This window comes from Vigna radiata, chromosome 8, assembly GCF_000741045.1.
Source record: "Vigna radiata var. radiata cultivar VC1973A chromosome 8, Vradiata_ver6, whole genome shotgun sequence".
NCBI lineage: Eukaryota > Viridiplantae > Streptophyta > Magnoliopsida > Fabales > Fabaceae > Vigna > Vigna radiata.
In genome coordinates this window covers 20042983-20058978 of record NC_028358.1, presented here as the reverse complement: position 1 = coordinate 20058978, position 15996 = coordinate 20042983, and the positions used below count along the sequence as shown (strand labels likewise).

The following is a 15996-nucleotide window of genomic DNA, read 5'->3' as shown; positions in this document are numbered from 1 at the left end:
GGAATAATACTTATCTCAAATATATAATAACATAGTAGTTAATATCAATAGAATGATATCTCATCATAAACAATAACCATAATACCAAATTGTCGAGATTAGTTATGATATACTAGTGATGTCAAAATGAGTTTGAACTCATGAGCTAACCCAACCCATCACACAGTCTCAACCCATGTTGGGTTTAAAAAATTGAAATTTCGATAATGGCCAATTTTGATCCCGACCCATCCAGATGAGCCGAGTTAGCTCACTAACCCACCAATTTTTTTTTAAGTTATATTATTATATTACAAAATTTGTTATTTTTTCTTGGATTACCAACCTATGGTGAGTTAGGTTGGTGAGCTAACCGACCCAATTTATTATTTTTAAGTTATATTATTAACATAATTTCTATTGAACTTTATTTAGATTTCAATTAGAAAAAAATTGTTACTTTTTTTTGGGAATGAAGAAAAAAAAACTTGTAATTAGACGAGCCAGTGAAACAACCCGTTTAACCCACCAACTCGTGGTGGGTCAAATTAGATTTGAATTTTTTGGGCTAGTTAATAAGTGAAACTAGATTGGGATGACTCACTAAGGGGTGTTGCTCCGTCCACCTCCATGTTTGTTCCCTCCACCTCCCCAAAACTATTAATTTTTTTTAATTACAATATTAACCTTTTTTACTTTTTAACTTTACTTTTTTGCTTTTAATTTTATTTATTCAAATCCCAATTTCATATTCACTGAAGAGGTCCATTTTAACTACGCGTCCCCACCTCTCACTTTCTCTTTTCTCTCTAGTCTTCAACTCTTACTCTCACATTCGTTTGCATCTCAAGATCCATTCTCAGTCCTCCAACTCTCTCATTCGTTTCCATTTCGTTTGTTTCCTCCATCTCCTTTTGGATTTCATGGTGTGGTGGTCAATCGGGCGGTGCGGCAGTGAGACGGTGCGATAATGTGTGGGTGGCCAGTGCTTCGCGACTTGGGTCTTCTTCGAGAGCATAGTTCTTCGGATTCCTCCCCTGTATGTGGTTGATGGTGTACAACATTTTGCAAGTGTATGTGATTTTTGTGTGTGCGTGTGTGCAAAGGAGAAAGAAGAAGATAACAGGCCACAAACGGATGTCGCATATCTGTTTGAGTCTGAAACAAATGTCGACATTTGTCGACGGATGTGCGATATCCGTTTTAGGCTCAAACGGATATCCGACATTCGTTTTAGGCCTGAATTTTTTTTTTAATTTTTTTATTGTTTAGTTTATTATTAGTTTCTGGTAGAAGAGTTATTATGTTGAGGAAACTAAAAAAAACAATTCAGTTTGAATGTATACTTAGTTTTGAGGGACTGCAGGAAAATCTGATAAGTGTATTCTATTTGTAACAAAAGAGTTAAATGAATTGTAATTATTGTTCAATATGGGTTACTAAGCAATTAGTTTAAGCTTGAATATTTCGATCTCAGTAGTCATGGTACTTGTATATTCTATTGAAGATGCTGTCCCACTTTGAAAAATATTGGTTCAACCTTTTAGAATAGAATGGAGACTTCTATTCATTCTTTTGTTGCATTTTAAATGCTTCGACCTGAACAATTTTCTTTATCTAATTTTGATGCCTACGTTGGGACAAATAAGTGTAGGTTTATAATTATTTTTTTTATCAGTCTTGTATATTTTAGAGGAAGTGCAGAATTTTTATTCTTGGTGCAAGATTTTATTATGTTTTCTTTACTAAGGGCTTGCGCTTAATTTTTTTTTCTGTATGGTCTTTAAAAGGTGTGTAAATGAATATCAGTTGATGGAAGGAAGAAAGTTAAAAAAAAAGTAAGAGTTAGTGGTAGAGAATGAAAGAATAACAATGAGCACACATATAAGAGAATGAATAGGTTGTGTGCCGCCGCATGTGTAATTAGAAGATTGGACTTGCTAAAAATAATAAAATTTTAACTCTAAAAATAAAGTTTTACTGAAGAATAAATTAAGAATAAAGAGATGGAGGGAAGGTAGAAGAGGAAAGAAGTGAAGAAAGCAAGTGGTGGTGGTGGTGGAGAAATCAACATTTGTTATTAAATAGTCAACGATGGATCAAACCAGACCATTGGCCTGTTTTGACAATATTATAATATATAAATATTGTCCTAATAAATATAAATTTAAACTATTTCAAAATAAAGAAACTTAATAAATCTTATTAAGTCGTATTCTTTAATATATTTATTAAATCCGATAATAAAAGTCTCTACATAAACTATATTTATTTAAACTATTACTCTTACTTTTTATTTTAGTTTTGAATGTCACTGTTAGATTTGATAAAACGATATATGTTGGCAGTATTTACTGCTGAATATAAAAACAAATTAATTGTTTTTTTTAGTATATTTGTACAGAGTATTTCTGAAATTGAATATGAAACACTCCAAAAGTTAAATTGTTGTCTCATACTAAAATAATTCCAAATTCTAAAGAAAAATAAAAATAAAATTTCATTTATGTATTTTACAGTTCAACAGTTTAACTCTTAAAAATCTTTTATTTCATCTCAGAAACACTTCGTATCAATATCATAAGAGTAATTAGAGAAACAAAAACCATCAAATAAATCCAAGTAACAAATATGAGAATTGGTGAGATGCTATGTCAGCATCTTCAATCGATTTCAATCCTTAAAAAAAAGTGAAGAATTATCATCAGAAATGAGTGGCTGTGTTTGTTACACACCAAACATTTTTTTGGACCACAATTTTATAGCCCTTTATGCTAGAGAGAGTGTTGTTGTGAACTACATTTCTCTCTCCTTCTGGCAATGGCAACTTTGCACTCTCTTGCATTGTCCTCTCCGTTCTCCAGCTCACTTCACAAACCACGCTCATACTCAGGTACCATCACCTTCTTCCTACTTTTCTTCTCTAACATCGCTTTTTCAATTTTCATATGAAATGTGGGTCTGAGATTATATTACAAGTACGGCTGACCAAATTATCTTATGTTCTCCTACTGAATTTGTTAGTCAGAAAAAAGCAAGTTCATTTTCTTCTCTTCAGCATGATTGGGGACTCAACATAAAGTGTTCATCTAAAGTCTTTACATCTGAAATCAATTACTTTATTCCAATTTATCTTGCAAGATTAAGGCCTTTGAATAATTTTCAATTGAATTGCAGCTGTTATGAGACCCTTGGCATTATAGGAGACAAAATAAATAAACAAGATTAACAAATGGAGGTGGCATTGCATTCTTTTTCTGTTTTTCTGTCCTCTTTTTTTCTTTTAATTGATGCTTCATTTTTCATTATACATTTCAGTACAATTTTAGAAATTTTAGCTCTCAAACTTGTACGGATTTAATGTAGTTTCCAGCTTGACCACAAAACATTGATTGACCAAACTATGTCATGTTCTTTAAGACATGCAAAGAGGTCATATGTTATTTTGCCTAATTTTAAGAAAAAAAGGGCTTCTGGTGGTATCTTTTAATTGGTGATGTTCCATGTTGTAGAGAAAAGTGACAGTAAAACCAAGAATCTACAATTCTTAACAGAACAAACACTTTTCTAATGGTGTCAAGCATATGAAGTAATGTTAGAAGCACTTTAGTTTCAAACTACACTGCACCATTCTATGTTTAAACCAGTTCTTGTATCAACTTCAGTGAGCCTTCTTACCCTTGATACAAAAATATAGAAGTTAGGTTGTTTAAACATTGAAAAAGAATACAAGTTAATATGTTTGTTTATGCAGTCCCATGTTCAATTGTTCATCAAAGTACAAACTCCTCATTCAATGGTCAAACTTTGCGGATGCCATATTTGAGGTTACGTATGGTAACACAAAGCAGTAACATGCAGATGCCTGTAATGATGATGTTGAAACCAAAGATACAGTTCATCCAGGGAACTGATGAGCAAACAATTCCTGATGTGAGGCTGACAAAATCAAGGGATGGAACAAATGGCATGGCTATCTTCACATTTGATCAACCTTCAGTTTTCGATTCTTCAGGTGAAATAGGTGATATCACTGGATTTTACATGATTGATGAAGAAGGAGTCATTCAGTCAGTTGATGTAAATGCTAAATTTGTGAATGGTAAGCCCTCAATAATTGAAGCCAAGTACATAATGCGGAGTCCAAGGGAGTGGGATAGATTCATGAGATTCATGGAGCGATACTCTAATGCAAACGGTTTGCAATTCATCAAAAAATGAGTTAATCTTCTATTCTTTTGCCCTTTCTCAACTGCAATATAGTTTATGTGCATGTAACTTCAATTTGCATACTCATCATGTCTTTTCTGACACAAGATTTTATGAAATTTTGCCTCTCCTTCAGCTTGGAAAGGTCATCATCATTCAATGACTTCCTTTCTGCAATTCTGTTTTGAATAAACAAGAAACTTTGTCAGGAAATATGTTATTCATATGTTTCCTTTTAATAGCTTGTTCATGAATTATTTTGTCAAGGCTTGAATCCAATTTTGATTCCTATATAAATCTAATTGCTGTATTTGATCCTATAATTTGTTAAAAACAATCAATTTAAATGTTAATTAAGTATAATCATAAACAGTTTTCTAATCGAGTATATTGCAACTCATATTTCTCTTCATCTCACAATTAGATTTTAGAGAAGATTAAAGCAAAAGTGTTGAAATCAGGGACAAACTACAAAATTTTCTTGTGTTTTAATTATGGACAATGATATTTTGACAATACTTTTTGACAATTTTTTTGACAACGGAACACATGTCATCATTTTATTAATCTATTTAAATTTATGTTTAAAAAATATTTAAAACGAACCAATCATAAGTTGTCACTTGTTAAAAAGTTATTAAAAAAGTGTTGTTAAAAGAAGTTTTTCCTTTAATTATTGACTTTTTAAATAACTGTTTTTTTACCTTAATGTTTTCGTTTCAGTCATTGGAGGATGTACACGTTCTTATATTATTTCAAAATTTATTCCTGGTCGTTTCATTAACTTATACATTTATTAATCTATTAACTTGATTTTTTTAAATTATTTTTAATCTAATGATTGATTAATTTATTTATCTATTAATTTCTGAATGTATTACTAACTCATTAACTTTTAAGTTACTAATTGATTAATTTATTGATTAAATAATTTATTAATGTATTAATCCATTCATTCATTAATTTACTCATTTATAAATTCCTGGATTTAATTCATGAATTCATTATTTTATCTTTATTTCCAGTATATAAAAGTTAAATTTTAAATACTTTTTAAAATGTAGAATTCTTATTTATTTTTATCCAACGTATCAATTTTAAAAAAAAAAAAATAATAATTTGGATTTCGTGTTGAGGAACCAATATTCTAAACTCTACGTTAAAGTACAGAGTGAATTTGATGGAAGGAAGTTTAAAAAGAAAAAGTAAATAAAATAAAAGCTATTGATAAAGGAAAATGAAATTTTGACACTAATTTTTTGACACTGTACACGTGTCAAGATGTAGTTGGACGATTTCAAATTAAAAAAAAAAACTTTGGTATTTTTCTTTCAAATATGCGCTTCTCTCAGTTTTTCTAATTTAAATCGTCCAACCACGTTTTGACATATGTGCAGTGTCAAAAATTGGTGTCAAAATATCATTTTCCATTGATAAAATCTAATCACCTTCCATGTTCACCAACCTTGGTCTATCAGCAATGAATGCTGTGCAGAATCTGCCTCTCTCCGAGACACCAGTATTTGGGTCCCCTTGTCAACAATGTGAGCACTCAAGGTAGTATTTGTAAAAGGATGTCATCTGTTATCTAAAAAGATTACAGCAAACAGTAAAAAGTATATCAGTATAAATGTGTGAAAACATCATCAATCGTTAACAGAGTTGTTTTGTTGTTTTGATATCCGTTTACAGCTCATTATTTTTATCTTTCTAATACATTGCACATCTTATTTCACATGTCTCATTCTTCTCTTCCTATCTCAGTTCTATTCCAGAAGAAATTTAAAAATATTAAACATGAACAGTAGTCAAACTTCTATACAACAGGCTAACCATGTCAACTTTTTACTCTTCCATGGTTTATCTAGTTGTTCTCGATTTCTTCTATGGACAAATAGGAATAAATTACACGCAAACACACAGGAAAGGTTTATTAAACAGAGAGCTAACAATGACAATTTATCAGCATTGCCAGCTAAGCATTTCCATTAAGGACAAAAATAATATTTACCGGACTGTCATATCACAAAACACTAAACATCTGAAATTATGAAGTATTTCCTCAAGCAAATCTACACGTCAATGCAGTTCGTTTCACATATAAAAGCAATTATCAAAACTTTTGTACTGTCTATAGGGTTTTCTGCTACCGACTATTTATTGGTCATTTAACAATCAGTACTATCCATTGGACACGGTATTATGTAATACCACGGAATTTCATATTTTAGTTAATCAAATCCTAGATTTAACTAACTACCAACTTTATGACACAAAATGTAGATACGGGTGTTATACAGACTAGAGAGCATCTTGCGTGGAAAAAAGAATTCTTATGCATTTCTCTAGTTGCTTCCATTATAGGTAGATAAACAACGCAGGTGCATTCACAAAATGAAGTAACCCAATATTCTAATAAAATGAATGAATCAATTTAACTATGCTCATATCTCTAGGTGCTTCCACAGGTAGCTAAACAACGCAGGGGCATTCAGCAAAATTAAGTAACCCAATATACTCAAATGAATGTATTTAACTATGAATAAAGGAATCAGACAGAGAAACAATGAAAAAGTAGAAAATAGTAGAACGTTTAATTAACTAAAAATGATCAAATATCTCAACAATTTTCGAGTGTGTGGGTGTGGGGCTGATGCACAGGCAAAATGATAATTCAACTGATCTATCCGTGACTTCAAAGGTTAAAGGTATATATTTCCTATATGAATAAAATGAATGAAACTATTACATGAAAGGAATTATTAAACCTCCCAATGCATTCTACGAACCACTGAGGAGTGAGGAGAATACATGAAGCAGAAATCAGAAAAAATCTATAACACAAAAATGTGTAAAGCAAAAGAATATGTCTCCATATTGGGGGTTTCACGGGAAACTTGCTCAATATCCTTAGACATGTTCAGCAGTAAGTTCACAGCAAGGCCTAGTAATAGTTTGTAATTCCTCCCCAATTCAAATCATTTTGAAGTCTTCATTAAGCCTAACTGCAGCACCCTGCAGTTTGCTTACCTCTTCTTCACTTTATGATTGATTTACTTGCTCACTCTTCCAAGAATTTTTTGCAGCTTCAGCAGAGGAATCATTGGAATCTCCACTACCATCCTTTGGTTTGGAGAAGAAAGGATCCCATTCATGAGGTCCCACCTCATGCTCTCCCTCAGGCAACAAAGCGTATTTCCAACTGTTCTCCTCAATGAAGCCATCATCTGTGCGACCTTCAATGATATCCTTCCTCAAATTTGTAACCTTGTCAATTATTGCTTGTACAGCAACGTCGAATGCATCTTTAAGAGTTTCTAATTTGGAGCGAGGATCGGCATATACTAGTCTTGGAATGAGACTAATAACCTCTTCTCTCATGATCTTCACTTGTTCAGGAGGTATCTCACTAAGCCTTTCCTCTATACTGATATTCCTCTTACGGATATCATCCTCTGGAATGAAGACAGAATACTTGGTGTAATTCTTGGGAAGATGCCATGTATACTGTGTATATGCTGAGCCAGGATGGAAGAAGACGGGTATACAACCAGCCAACATTGAGTCAAAAGCAGATCTTCGTGTGTATGAATCACCCTGGGGTTGCAAGCAGAAAAGCGAGCTTTGAAACATCTTCATTATGCTGCCGGGAGAGTGACATTTGCTTTCTCCAAAATCACATTCCAACAGCTTACAAACCTTTGACCTTCTGCATTGATCAATTAACTGACCCCTGATTGATTTGGGGTTACCAGGACGGGGAGCACCAGCAAAGGAGAAAAGCCACTTCCTCTCTAGTTGCCTCATTCTATCCTGCCAAATGAACACATCATCATCCTTGGCCGGGTGGAAGTATGTAGGATACGGAATCCCAAAGTCATTCGCATTCCAAGGACTGGACTCAACCACAAGCATGGACATATTCTTTGCCGCTGGTAAAAACAAAAGCTTATTGCCCCAATCCGATTCTTCCTCAGACAGTCTCCTAAAATCCCACGTTATCCTTCCTGCAACAAGAAAATGGTCTCTGCCATTCATTATGCTCCACTCTGGTCTCTTCATGAGCCAATCAACAAGATCAAGCGAAGCTGCATCCCTCACTGAAATATTATAACCCCAAAGATAGCGCGCAATGTCAAATCCAGCATAGAAGGGTACAAAAACCGCAGCAGCAACAGAGGAATCATTTGTCAAGCATTCATACTGTTTCATTCGATTGCTGAATATAACATCAACAGCAAACTGATTGGTAGCATACCAGCCAGTATCAGAGAAGACCCCTTCAACATTCTCAAGGGGCGGACCAAGGCCAGAATTGGAGGTGAACTTGCACATATTAGTCCAAAGACTCAAACTCCTGCACTCCTTCAACATATCCTCGTTGAACCTGGAGGGAAGATCATGCACATAAATGTACCTCCCCCCACAGGGATCACTCTTGTTTTCAGCAGCCCTCATTGCTGGCATGAAAGGGAAATTCTTCCCAGTGCGAGGGGTGTCAGTGTGAGTGTCCTTCCGCGGCACATCAGGGTGAGGGAACCCAATCTTCCTAGGAGGGGCCTGCACTTGAGGGGAATCCATTACATGGATCGGGGCAGGTGTCGTAGACACGGTTGAGTGATGATCAACATGAGTATTGTAATTACTCTCGCTATTGGTATTGTTATTATCTCCTGCAAGCACCACAAAATGGAAGTAAAGGAGCAAGAACCAGAAGAAAGCAGAAAGGGATGCCAAAAGGCAAAGGCGGGGATTCTGATTCTTTGGTGCCCCCTTCTCCGTTTGGTCAGAGCGCCTTCTCATCGCATTGCAATTGAAAACCGCTGACTCAATCAATTCATAGGACACAGCGCCAAATCACAAAAACCTAAACCCAATAACAGAGATTCTGAATACCGAGTAATCTGAGAGCTCAAAAGAAAAAGAACATGAGAAGTAAAGAAGGATCACAAGAGAAAGGAAAGGAGTTTGGCAGAAATATGAAATTGGCTTTGTTGGAATGAAATCAACAACGACTTTTAGCAGTTAGCAGAGAAAGAAAAGGAAATCGTGATTGAATGGATGAGAAGTAACAGTGTTTGATTGAAATTTGATGCTTGTTAAATGGAAACGAGATTTGGCACAGAGAGAGAGAGGAATCTAGGATTTGAGGGAGTGAATTTTGCAAAGGGAGAGACAGAGGGGGTTGGCGCGTGTTACTAACGTGCGCTTGGGTTGTGTTGTATGTCGGTGTCGCATAGGATTGGGACGCGTAGGGTTGATGAGAACATGAATCTGTTCTATATCATTGCATGAATCTGTTGTAACAACTCGGCATTTATTATTTTTTCTTTCTATTTTAAAAAAACAAAGTTTCTAAAATGATGATGTATGTGAGCAGACAAATTGTTTCACGTCAGCGTTGATTGGCGCGGAAGGAGTCCTTTTTTACATAGGCGCCGCCCACAACTACGCAAATTCCAGCCGACACCTAAAACTAGATCGTAAATGAACCGTCTCACGTATTTTTTCACCGTCGGTTCCAATCTCGATGATAAATCTTTCGTTCCAAAACTCGAGAAGAAATATTTATGTTGCTTGGATCTAGATATCAAACTAAGCAATGTAGAAAAAGTTCGGCATTACTAGAATCACTTTGCTGTGATTCAGAGATTTTATTATTCAGTTAGCTTATCACCTATTAGAAGTAGTATATTCAGTTACGAACAGAGATGACAAAACAATTTGTATATTTGTAAATAAAATCTGGAATAATTGATACATGTGAATGTTTATTATTTGTAATTTATAGATAATGAATATTTTAATATTCACTTATAAACGGATCGAAGATATTATATTATCTGTATTCACAAATATTCATTATCTAATAAATAAAATTAATTTATATTTTATTTAGTTAAATTTAATTAAAATTAACATTATTTTATATTTTACAAGTTAAATTTAATTAAAATTGAATTTTAATTTATATTATATTTTATATGTCTTTTGTAATTCTATTTAAATTTTATTTTAATAATTTATAAAAATATTTTTTTAAATATTTGCGGGTATTCGCAGGTTTTAAAATACCCACTGGTATTTTTTAAGTGAGTATCCGTGTAGGTAGTGGGTGAATTTTTTTTGTCGGATCAGATTGCAGATAGACACTATTCGTACCCAACCTGACCCGTTGTCATCCCTAATTACTTACAAATATTTTATTCTTATATTTTGTTTTATATATTTATTATAATATAATATAAATGGATTAACTTAATTCATTTTCTTTATAATAATGGAATCAAGTGTTTATTTAATTCTTTAAATATTATAATCAAAATAATAATTAAAAGGGTTAAATATTTTTTGTCTTTATTTTTAGGGTTAATACCTTCATTGGTCCTCTAATTTGTATGTCAATCTCAGTTTGGTCCTCAAGTTTCTAAGCGTCTCAATTGAGTCATAATATTTGTGAAAATGGACACATTGTACCCCATCCGTTAAGTGATAGCAGACGGCGTTAAGTGATATCCACGTGTTGGAGTGAGAATTTGTTGATGTGTTATTTTTTTTTACGTGTCCTGTTTTCATTAAAAGAAGCATTGGTGATGTGGCATCAGAATTGGATTTAGGGTTAAATGGGATCAAAAATTAGAAATTGGGATTTAGGGCTGTGGAATTGAAATTGGGGATTTGTTGCGAGACGAAGCGAAAGCCGAAAGACGATCACCCACTTCATTGTTGGAGAAGACAAAGACAATCCAAAAGGTCTGTCGTTTTCTACATTGACGTCTAAATATACGTATTACCAGATTGAGAATGTCTTACTCGACCCATCATCGTCCTCACTTTCTCCTCCATTGATCAGCTCCTCTGACAGCCACTCATTGTCAAACAACCCACAGACATCATGCAGATTGAGTAAGACATTCTCAATCTAGTAATACTTATATTTAGACGTCAATGTAGAAAACAATAGACCTTACCTCTATTCGCGTCAGCCTGGATTGTCTTTGTCTTCTCCAACAATGAAGTGGGTGATCGTCTTTCGTCTTTCGCTTCGTCTCGCAACAAATCCCCAATTTCAATTCCACAGCCCTAAATCCCAATTTCTAATTTCTGATCCCATTTAACCCTAAATCCAATTCTGATGCCACATCACCAATGCTTCTTTTAATGAAAAGAGGACACGTAAAAAAAATAACACATCAACAAATTCTCACTCCAAAACGTGGATATCACTTAACGTCGTCTGCTACCACTTAACGGATGGGGTACAATGTATCCATTTTCACAAATATTATGACTCAATTGAGACACTTAGAAACTTGAGGACCAAACTGAGATTGGCATACAAATTAAAGGACCAATGGAGGTATTAAGCCTTATTTTTATTGACCTTTTATGTGAAATTTATTTTTTAGTATTTAATACAATTTCAATTTTAGTAATTTATATTCAATTTGATCTTTTTTATGATACGTCTAAATTGTTAGTGACAGATTGTACATGTTTGTAAATTATTTTTTGAATTTTCCAGAAAAGGTATGCTTCAATTAATTGATAAACACCATTAACAAATAAAATTAACAATTAAGAATAGAGAAAATAAACTAAAACAAAAATTCATCATGGAAACACACTAAAATTACAAAAGCATCGATTAACATTGACTTAGATCCAATTAACATCTAAACGAGTGACAATAACATATTTATAGAAGTTGACATGTGACTCATACTCATTGTAACAATATGCAAACAAAAAATTAAGAAAATTTTATATGGATGAAGATCCAAAACATGCAGACATAAGTTTCATATCATCGAGATTGGAACGTTCCTTAACCATACCACTCACCATTTGAGATTAAGATAAGTGGAAGCTTGGAGTCGCCACTTGAGTTGCTTCGTCAAGATAAGACTCTCACAACAAAAGTGAATTGACCACATGTCATAAAGACAACATTTCATTACTACATATTCCAATCTCCATGTGATACAAGTACAACTCTCTTATTTATATGAAGAGAAGTTGATCTTATTAAGTAGCTAATCACTTCCTAATCAAAGATTAAATATGAGTATACTACAAGCTATCCATCAATAGAAGCGTGATGTACAAACTACTCCTAATATGAAATGTGTCAAAGCGGTGCAATGGACTGATTGCGTGTTTGGACAAATAATCAAGATGATAGGGTGAGTAGATTTCTTGTGCTTTAAAATAATTTTTCTTCTCTCCTTTTAAACTTACTTCATAGATAATATCAACAACAATAAAGAGTGTAAGAAAAGAAAGATTTACACAAGTAGTTTTATACTAGTTCAGATCACAAGGATCCTACGTCCAGTTATTATCACAAAACCAATAGATTGTTACAATGACACAGAAAAACAAGTTTAAGGTTTAGAAGCACCTCTCTTTTTACCCCAAGAGATGATACTCACTTCTCCTGAAGACCACAAGGGATGAACACCTTCTTTGAATGCTTCACAAAAGATGAACATTTCCTTGGAATCTTCACAAAGGATGACAGACTTCACTTAGCAACAATAACAACACTTAATCACACTCCCAGCGAAAGTTCTCGCTCTTGCCAAAACCAAGTTCTCAAAGCCAAAGCACGAGAGTTATATAAACCCTAGGTCACACTTTACATCGTTCAAAAATGTTTAGTTGTGTGTTTTAGAATGAAAGTCTAAAACATCTTTATAAAAACCTCACTCAAGGATACCTCCAAAAAAAATCTGATGTTTTTTCTCACGTGATAATCGATTATCCACTTATGGTAATCGATTATGTATTTAATGAATGCACAATGGTAAAAAACATGCTCAAGAACTCCAATGGCTATATGTTATAATCGATTATGGTACGTCATAATCGATTATGGATAATCGATTATCAGTCTCTAGTAATCAATTATTCTAAAGCCAAAATTGAGTTTTTAGCACACTTAAAAACCTTTATGTGATAATCGATTATCTTAAGTAATTAATCGATTATTGTAGAGTATTTTGACTCCAAAGAGAATTTTAAAGCATAAATTACATGGAATCAAACAACACATAAAGCCCTATACATAAACTACTTACTACAAAAGCTTTAACACATAATACAAGTCTTCATGAAGGTCTTCTTGCAAAGTGAGCACTTGAGACTTGATTTGGACATCATAAAAACTTCTATACTTCATGATTTTGCTAACAAAATGTGCGAAAAAAGATACTAAAATGTGTACAAAAGAAATTTGCACTTCAAATTACTAAAATTGTCATGTGGAAAATGTGAATATGGTTGGGCACCTAGTGATGTGCATTGAGCGACTTGTTGCTTGTAACATCCTAACATTAGGTGTCACTAAAACATGTCAAAAATTAAAACTTTTACAACCAAGAATAAATTCTTCAAGTAAATTAAATACATTTATTATTTACAAAACCAACTATTCAAGTTCAATTGTATACAAATACATAATCGTTCGGTCATTAATTGAAAACTCCACAGAAGTAGAATTCTGTTAAGACCGAACACAGTGGACATACCGAACGGTCCATGAAGGACCCTTAACGAACTACATAATTCTGCAGAATGATTGCACGATTATGATCAACACCATACCTTGCAAATTTCACCACAATCTCCCAAATTCTAATCCTCCAAACTTATTTTATATAATCTTATACACTTCCCTAAGATCCTCTAAACATTCCTTACATTAATTACAAAGTTTCATCTCAGATTTGGGAGACAATTATGCAGAATCATGAACTCAATGACCGAGAATCAGATTTTCTTATTTTGGTACATTTTGGAGTGACTCAAAGACTCTAACCACTTCTACACAACTTGTTCACATTCTCCTACATATCAAAACCACATCAAACACCACATACCCCAATTTTACCATTTCACTTCCTCACATTTCTCTTGGCCATGAACCAGAATTATGCATAAAATATTTCAACATGAACACATAACACACACCATCAATGCCAAACACCAAATCATTCAATTTCACATACATGCAGCATCATCAAACAACATATTCATCCATCAAAACCAATTAATTAAATTAACTAGCTTCTCTTACCTCTTCGACCGAACTAAAGGAAGATCTCCCATTAAATTTAACTAACTCACGTGTACAGATACCACCTACAAAACTTTGGATGGTGAGAAAACACCATCCATCCAACCCAGAATTAAGAATTAGACTCAGAAGAATAGTTGATGAGCACATATAAGTTGAACAATGCTTGCATGTAACAGAAAATGCAGAAACTTCAAAGAACGAAGGAATTTAACTTACCAATTCCAAAACAATAAAGTTGATCGGCGAAAAGAGAAGCTCTTGTCACCAGGAAAGCTTAGGCAAGGCCTGATTGTTGATCAGAAGAAGAAGAAAGTGAGAATTTGTAGAGAGAAGGAAGAGGATTTTAGAGAGAAGGAGGAGAAAAGAAGAGAAAAGAAGTTTTGGATAGAAATAGTGGTATTAGAAAATAGGACCAGCATTTACATTTTTCATTTATATATTAACATTATTTTATTATAAAACATTCAGTCTCATTATTCTCACATTCCTACCCACTCTTTTCCACATGTCATTTTCGGGGAATGACAATTATATTATTATATTTTTTTTCTTTTTATTATTATAATTCTTCTTTTTATATTAACTAAATTAAAAATATAATTAAAAAACTATATTGTCTTAAAATTTAATTTAATAACTGATAATAATAAAAGAAATAATTTTTCTTATTTAGAAATCATTAATTAAAAGGAACAGAGAGAATAAGTCACACCAGTAACGCTGCTAGTATTTGTTGGGAAATAGGTAAACTTCGTTTTAACACCAAGAGGGGGGTGAATTGGTGAGTTTTCAAAATTAGAGTCTTTTCGCAATCTTTGATTCAAAGTACAAAACTTTACAAACTTTCTTGAATCGCAAGTAATAGAAAATTAAGTGCAGTGGAAAATCAAAGTAGACTACGTGAATTGTAAAGTCGACTGAATGTTAAAGAGTAGGGATAGAGAATTCAAACACATGTTTTTATACTGGTTCGACCTCAATGCCTACATCCAGTGTCCGTCCAATACCAGGAAGCAAATGCACTATAATTGTCAAGGTTTTTACAATAAGGCTTTTATACTCCACGTCAAAAATATAAAACACCTCTCTAACCCTCTAACCAAAATATAGGCAAACCACACAGCAAGACTTGCAGCAAGATGTCCCCTCTCCTACAATCTGCAACCCACTTTGAACAATCCTCAAAGTGTACCAAACTCCACGAGTCCAACCCCTATAGTTACAATAGGTAACACAACAATCACCACGGATGCCAACAACAATCTTGATCAACTCAGAAACACCTCAATTGTGCAGATTCTGAGCAAGCAATGAGCATGACTCAATTCTCCTTCAGAAACTCTTCTAAAAAGATCACAATTGTCTTCTTGATGAGTTCTTGGAGCTCAAATCTTCAAAGAAACAATCTGACACAAAATATGAAAATGTTAGATTTCCAAAAGTTGTTTCAAAGAAATATGTGCAATAGTGTAATGCTTCCCCTTTCATTATGCATATATTCACAGCAAGTATAGATGCACAATGTAGTATAGTAACAATCAGAGCATACAACCAGTATAAGACATAATTGTATCATGCATATGATTTCAAGCAAATTTATCATGCATAGATACAATCATCAACAATCTCACAATATAATTTCATATATGAATCACACAATCATAATCAGAGATATAATGCAGATAGTAAGAAGAAAATAATCAATCAACACAATAACCAAATTC

General features: G+C 33.4%; 2 protein-coding genes across 6 annotated transcripts; one reads left to right on the top strand and one right to left on the bottom strand.

Annotated features, from left to right (window-relative positions):
* Positions 1 to 2741: 2741 nt before the first annotated feature.
* LOC106770959 (photosystem II reaction center PSB28 protein, chloroplastic) lies at positions 2742 to 4454 on the top strand. Its single transcript, XM_014656814.2, has 2 exons — positions 2742 to 2872; positions 3734 to 4454. The coding sequence occupies exons 1-2, from the start codon at positions 2800 to 2802 to the stop codon at positions 4198 to 4200; spliced, it is 540 nt and encodes a 179-aa protein (XP_014512300.1). The 5' UTR covers positions 2742 to 2799; the 3' UTR covers positions 4201 to 4454.
* On the bottom strand, positions 4248 to 9535 carry LOC106772819 (xyloglucan galactosyltransferase MUR3). Of its 5 annotated transcripts, none has more exons than XR_002669388.1 (3): positions 7219 to 9535; positions 5654 to 5721; positions 4248 to 4367 (listed from the first exon to the last, which is right to left on the bottom strand). XR_002669388.1 is itself a non-coding variant. In XM_014659418.2 (2 exons), exon 1 carries the CDS (start codon positions 8989 to 8991, stop codon positions 7231 to 7233), a length of 1761 nt encoding a protein of 586 aa, XP_014514904.1. In that variant the 5' UTR covers positions 8992 to 9534; the 3' UTR covers positions 5525 to 5776; positions 7219 to 7230. The 5 variants fall into 5 exon arrangements, 2 of the variants coding, with proteins under 2 accessions (XP_014514904.1, XP_022641240.1); XR_002669386.1 differs by having other exon boundaries at positions 5637 to 5776; positions 7219 to 9534; XR_002669387.1 differs by having other exon boundaries at positions 5654 to 5776; positions 7219 to 9534.
* Positions 9536 to 15996: the final 6461 nt, after the last annotated feature.

Bases quoted from the DNA above. Each gene is read 5' to 3' on its own strand.
- LOC106772819 (XM_022785519.1), bottom strand. From the start codon at position 8,991: ATGAGAAGGCGCTCTGACCAAACGGAGAAGGGGGCACCAAAGAATCAG.
- LOC106770959 (XM_014656814.2), top strand. From the start codon at position 2,800: ATGGCAACTTTGCACTCTCTTGCATTGTCCTCTCCGTTCTCCAGCTCA. The intron at 2,873-3,733 runs GTACCATCACCT...TTGTTTATGCAG, and splicing joins CAAACCACGCTCATACTCAG to TCCCATGTTCAATTGTTCAT.